Here is a 6,422-nt window from a genome sequence, read left to right on the forward strand (position 1 = left end):
GGCGTGTCCAAGGGACGCAACTCTGCACAGCGAATCGCGGCGCCTTAGACGACTGGGCCGTCCGTGCCCCCACAACAGGACGGCAAGACTCAAATATATATCGGTAAGGAGAGCAGATAACAGTAGAATATATAGTTTGTCAATGATAAGAATAAGAATAAGAATAATGTTCAATACTTACGATAAATGTACCGGGATGGTTAAATTGTCACAGTTTGTCCAGATTGCGTGTCTTGTTGACATCTCCATGTGTTTCATGTGCTATCCAGTCTCGCTTTCAAACCGAAGTAGCGAAGTGTGAAAAAGGTCAATAGCTGGAATATTGCTGAATGCGGCGTTAAACAACAAACAAACAAAGAAACTTAACTATGTACATGCAATAACTATGCATCGATTTTTTTAATGTTGCAAAAATATATGTTCGTTTGTAGTTGAAGCTAAGTTCACATTCTCAGAGGGAAACATTGTGTTCGACATTGGCGCTTTGTCAATTATGACGTCATATCTAATGACGTCATGTACCGATGACATCACAAAGGACGTTACACGTTCTATCTAAATGTTGCATGTTCCAGCAAGCGTGAATCTACTGTGAACGTTTATGCCAAGTAAACATGGGCGACCTTGTCAGCAAGGAAGCGGTCCCGGATGTCCCGAAAGTTACACCTGCCTTCAATGACATCATGATATCCGATCGATACGGAAGCGAGAAGGCTGAGGATGTGTCGTGGCGCCGACTTCACGATGCTATCGTCAACAACGATATTGAGCGATGTCGCAGCATCCTGCGTGACAACATATATCCAGGTAACATGCACTCCCTAGATTCATGGATTAACTCCCACCCCCGGGGAGGAGGCCGCTTCACGCGCACCGCACCGCCCCTACACCTAGCCTGCATGCACCGACGACCCAAGATTGTAAAACTGCTGCTGGAAAATGGAGCAAACCCGTATTCTTGGGACAATTTTGGGCGATGTGCGGTTGCCGTACTCTTGGAATACTGGCCCCGTATCTCCGTCGATTGGGAAGAAATGGGGGACACTGCAAAGAAATCGCGTGAAGAGGAAGAGTTTAAAACTCGTGTTCGGCAGCAACATCAAAGATCACTTGGGTGTCTAAGACACCTCCTGAACGCTGGATTCGATGTCCGCGTTGCCGCCAGCACGTGCCAGAAACAGTCAGTGCTTCACTTGTGTGGCAAATTCGATTTATCTGAACCAGTAAATATGTTCCAGGAGAGGGGAGCGGATTTGGAAGCCCGGGACTATGAAGGGAGAACTCCGTTGTTGTACGCCGCGTCCATAGCCCATGGTAATGTGTATCAGGAATTGCTGACGTGCGGAGCAGATGTGAGCGCGAGCGACTACTGTGAGCGAGAGGTTCTGCATTACTTGTGCGACAACCCCTCGAATCATCACAGTTTAGTGACGCAGACGATCAACCGGGGCGCACGTGTCAACGCACGTGACTTTACAGGTGACTCTCCGTTACACCGAGCTGCAAAGAATGGATCTCCTGAACACATCCGGGTTTTACTACATCTCGGAGCCGACCCCGACTCTCTCAACAATAGGGGAAGGTCGCCACTGTTTCTCTTACTTCATCGACGGGAAAAGATCGTCATGGCAAGTTTTCTTCCTCTCCTGATGACGTCATGTAGAATAAGAATTCGGGACAATGACGGAGACATACCGATGTTGCTGAAACGCCGTGGTTTCAGTGACCTCTCGCGGCGATTGGAGGAACTAAGCAGCACACCTCCTTCCCTGATGAGAACTTGTCTTGTAAAAATCCGAGCCACACTGGGTATTGAGCGATGTGAAATGAGCGTGGTGGATTGTCTCCCCCTGCCAAAAGTGCTACAAGACGGCGTGCTCGGTTCTGACGAACTGTGCCTCATTGCCGCCAACATTCACCCGATATTCTTGCTGGAGACAGGGGCAGACAACCTCAGCACTGACCTGTCCGGAAGCTGATCGTTGTTATAAAAACAGCAACAGAAAATGAACGGTAGACATGCTCAAAGGTGTCGTACTCACATTTAGTCTCCATCGATACATACGTTGTAATCACTGAAACTGAGACATTGTGTGTTTGTGATATAAATGTAATATTTAATTAACTTTTAGATGTGTCTACAACGTGAGTTTGTGAGAAATGTGAGTTTGCAGAACTGGAGAAGAGAAAATTGATTCAAACTTGGGTCGCCATCCTGGGATATATGGACCCTCTGTGAGTGATGACACAGGGTTAATGAACTACAACAGGTTGGAATAAAAGTGTACTTAACAGAGATATTCAAAAGTTCAAACAAGACGTTAGCTGAGCTCATCCGTCGTTTCAAAAACAACTCACATTTCATTTCTGTTACTACTGTGACCGCAATCGGAACCACTGCTTGATTCCGCTGGGACTGAAACTGAATATATTATATATAAATGTTCATTCAGATGAAATAATATAATTAGGTTTTGTGTGTTTTGTTATGAACATTATATTGCACTGCAGCGTTATATTTAATATAACCGGTATATATAAATACTTTTGCGCAGAGTTGCGGCCCTTGATTGTGCCAGGAACCTATGATGGGTACGAATCCCGGTACGTCCTGTTCCTAGTTTTATCAGCAACATACCTGTTACACGTGGATTTCAACAAAGCGGTAAACGTCTGAGACCTGCATCACTTCGGTCTTTCCTCTCACATTAAGCTGACACGCTGTGATATAACTGGGATACTGTTCAGGCGGCGTTAACCCAACTCACTATATGATTGTTTGTATGCCGGAGTCCGTACCATTCCACGCGTCCATCACAACGACTTAAGTTTTCGAACAGGCGAAAATTATAACAAAGGCACTGGCGGTTGACATCCGTTGTCTGTATTAATCAGGTGACGTATAGTCGCAGTGCTACGATTAAATTGAGCGGCCCGGATGGAGGGCGTATCAGGGACCGCCCGTTTAATAATCTGCGGGGAAAGCAGGATGTTCTCAGGGGGGAAATTGTCCCAGAAAATGCTTAAAAGAATATTTATTCTTCGGACTTAAACAAAAAATAACAAAAATATTTTGTTGCAAGATGCCTTTAAAAAAATAACTTGGTCTCAGACTTTTTATTTAAAAAAATATCTGATTTAGCAGCTGTGGCTGAAAAAATACATATTCCGTCTCCATTTAAACACGCTGGTGTACTTTCAACTATATTAATGGAAATCTCCATTCACTCTTGTTTACAACTCCGTATTATTGACATTATATGAAGGGAGACAACTCAAATGTTTGTTGAACCTACTCGAGGAGTAGGACAAGGGAAAATGTTTCCGGTTCTATGTATAAACGCTTATCACACTAGCATTAAAGCTGATGTCTATACAGACATAAAAGATCAAATTGCAGAGGACACGGATCTCTCATTCAATACCTTGTTCATTCGTAATGGCATTTCCTAAGTAATAGCATCTCGTCGAGGCCAGGGGTAAATCTGTGCCCGGTGTCCCCATTAGTGAGGCTGCAAGATATCGTTTGTAGTCGGGTATTGGAATGCTTTAAGGCTTCAAAAGCCGTATAACTGACTATAGTTTCCGGCTTCAGCGATGTTTGTCCCACATTGGCTAGATATGATCTTCACCATACTCTCAGCGTTATCTCAAAGACCAGCTTCGAAACTCATTCAAACTGACTGTGGTAACTGAAGTGCTTCTATAGACTAAAACCTGTAAATAAGTCATCTTTGTGAATGAATGCAAGACTCTTACATTAGTTTATTGTGTGTTGCTGATGACACAGGAAATTACGGTTTGTTGTGTTCACAGGGGTGTGTTAGGCAACAACTACGAGCTACACGATATACATGTATGGTCACTACCAGTGTCACTAAGGGAAGGGATGTAACGTGCTTTCAAGGACGAATTCAACGATGTTCCATGAAAATACCCCTATAAAAGTTCACACTCAGTCTTTTGGTAAATGAATTCGCTGAGTGTATAGTTTTATGTCTGTCGATACTACAGAAACCTGATATCTCTCCAGTCCCTCGAAACTACAGAAATCTCATATATCTTAATTTGAACATTTATATCTCATGCTTAAACTATTGAAAAAAATATTAAGGAAAAATATCGGCAACATGTTTTTTCACTGATTATATCACTATTTGTTTGTTTTGTTTTGTTTGTCTGTTGTTTTACGTGGCACGCAGCAGTATTCAAGCTACACGACGGCGATATTTAAATAATAGAGTCTGGACCAGACAATCCGATCTCGTTAGTCGCCTCTTACCACAAGCATAGTCGCCTTTTACGGTAAGCATGGGCTGCTGAAGACCTATTCTACCCCGATCTTCATGGGTGGATTGTATCACTAAAACATATTCTACCATGAATTTGGAATTTACTCGATTCTGATTGGTCAATCAGAGGCTATTAAATCACAATAAACCCCCTCTGATTGAAAGAGCTGGTTTGACGGCCGCATCACCGCGGAAGCTAATATTCATAGACTAGTACTATTTTCAGTTATTTTCGGTAGGCATATTTGAATAATTATATCTACAATTACAGGTTACAAAATGCACAGATGCGGTTACTACAATATTAAAAGGATGTGTGGCAATACATTTCATGCAGAAAAACGCGACAGAAATCAACAAAGGGAATGTGTTTAGGTTTTGGAGACAACAGAGAGCTTGGAATTTTGGCGCTTTTCTATATACGACTGTGACGTCATATTTTTTGCCTCACAATGAGCGATATGACGTCATAATGGTGACGCGCGCTGTAGAGCGAAAGCCTTGCTTTGTTTTCTTTAGGGATGCCCACCTCATGTTAGCTTACCAAGTTGCCGTGCTTATATGCTTTCAATGCCTGTCATATATTCGAGTGAAGTATTACGGTGTAAACAAACTGCTTGAATATATACAGCACCATATTTTGTTCGGTGATTCCGTAATTCAGATCGATAACCCACTCAAAACACTGAACTCAACCCATGCCGCTTCACTCTGTATATTTGCTAACACCAAAGAGTTCGCATTTTATTTAGTCATGGTAGAATGGAGATAAACATACTGTGTTTTCAATGTAGAGCTAGGTTACCTGTAGATTTAACCGCGCTAAATTTAACATTTGAAACCTCACGCTGCGCGTTCCGTTCCAAATTCAATTTAGCGGGGTTAAATCTACGGGTAACCTAGCTCTACATTGAAAACACAGTATGTTAATCTACTAATTTAACCACGTTAGCTAATATAAAAAAAATGAATACATTGTGTGAGCCTGATCCGCGACACACACCGATTGAGTAAGTGAGTGAGTAGCAGTATTCCAGCAATATCACGGCGGGGGACACCACAAATGGGCTTCACACATTGTACCCATGTCGGGAATCGAACCCGGATCTTCGGCGTGACGAGCGAACGCTTTATCCACTAGGCTACCCGACCGCCCCCACACCGAATGAAAGAATGAGAATTTAAAGAATAATGTTTAGTATCACCTTCTGCTATAAAATCATGCTTTACGAAATTTCACTTTATTATGGATTCTGTGGCTGAGATAAGGATGATCTCATACGAGTATAATTTGACATCAAATAAAATTGTCAACATGTGTTGATAAAAGTTTAAGACTCCGATTCTCGTTGAGGACTTTTAAACTTTTATATTTGACATCAAAAGACACGAGGGTGAGATTCTATTCATCATCCAAAATCATTCTTTCAACTTTTTAGTTTGTGTTATGAATAGTAAACAGTATCTTGTGTTTATGAAATAAAGTTTGCTTTCCCCATGTGTTTAAGAATTAAAACACGTCTGTGGTGTCAATCTCTTGTTTGAACGCTCCATTACTTTTCAAGTATGGAGAGTTGTTTGTGAACTATACATTATCTTGAACCAACATTTGAAATAATTTCCACTTGGAATGGGCGGAACGATTGTTTGTATTTATTGACAAATTTCATTATTTTTCCGCCAGCCGAGTTCGAACCCGCATGATTTGATTGGAGGATGTGTAATTGTCAACCTCAGCTACGGCGGCACATGAAGGGATTGTGTGACATTAACTATTAAATATTTTCATAATTTTCCATAATGCTTAAAAGCTCAAAATAACATGTATGTATTTTGTGTTAGAGCAGGTTACCTACAACAATGTTCATAAAAATAGCAATTAGATAAACCTTTGACGAGAAATAACAAATCGGGTAATATATATATCCTTGTTCGGGGCTCTATATTTCCTATTATTCCCGTCAGCATGTATCAACAATGTGCAAGCGATTGATAGATACAAGTTTAGGACCCAACGAATTAATGAAAAGCCGTGTACCATGCATTGTAAACGTCAGCTCGCGACGGATCTTGGCGCACTTGCAACAGCAGCAGAGAACGTATTCCTCGTGCATCACGCAAGGGCGGCTC

At 41.9% G+C, this 6,422-nt stretch overlaps 1 protein-coding gene across 1 annotated transcript; it reads left to right on the top strand.

Annotated features, from left to right (window-relative positions):
* Positions 1-614: 614 nt before the first annotated feature.
* Positions 615-1,979, top strand: LOC139459425 (ankyrin repeat domain-containing protein 61-like). The gene has a single exon (XM_071240876.1). It carries the CDS (start codon positions 615-617, stop codon positions 1,977-1,979), a length of 1,365 nt encoding a protein of 454 aa, XP_071096977.1.
* The last annotated feature ends 4,443 nt before the right edge of the window (positions 1,980-6,422 follow it).

This window comes from Haliotis cracherodii, unplaced genomic scaffold (genome assembly GCF_022045235.1).
Source record: "Haliotis cracherodii isolate W230 unplaced genomic scaffold, xgHalCrac1.p SCAF_13, whole genome shotgun sequence".
Taxonomy (NCBI): domain Eukaryota; kingdom Metazoa; phylum Mollusca; class Gastropoda; order Lepetellida; family Haliotidae; genus Haliotis; species Haliotis cracherodii.

Coding starts and splice junctions, on each gene's coding strand:
- LOC139459425 (XM_071240876.1), top strand. CDS start 615: ATGGGCGACCTTGTCAGCAAGGAAGCGGTCCCGGATGTCCCGAAAGTT.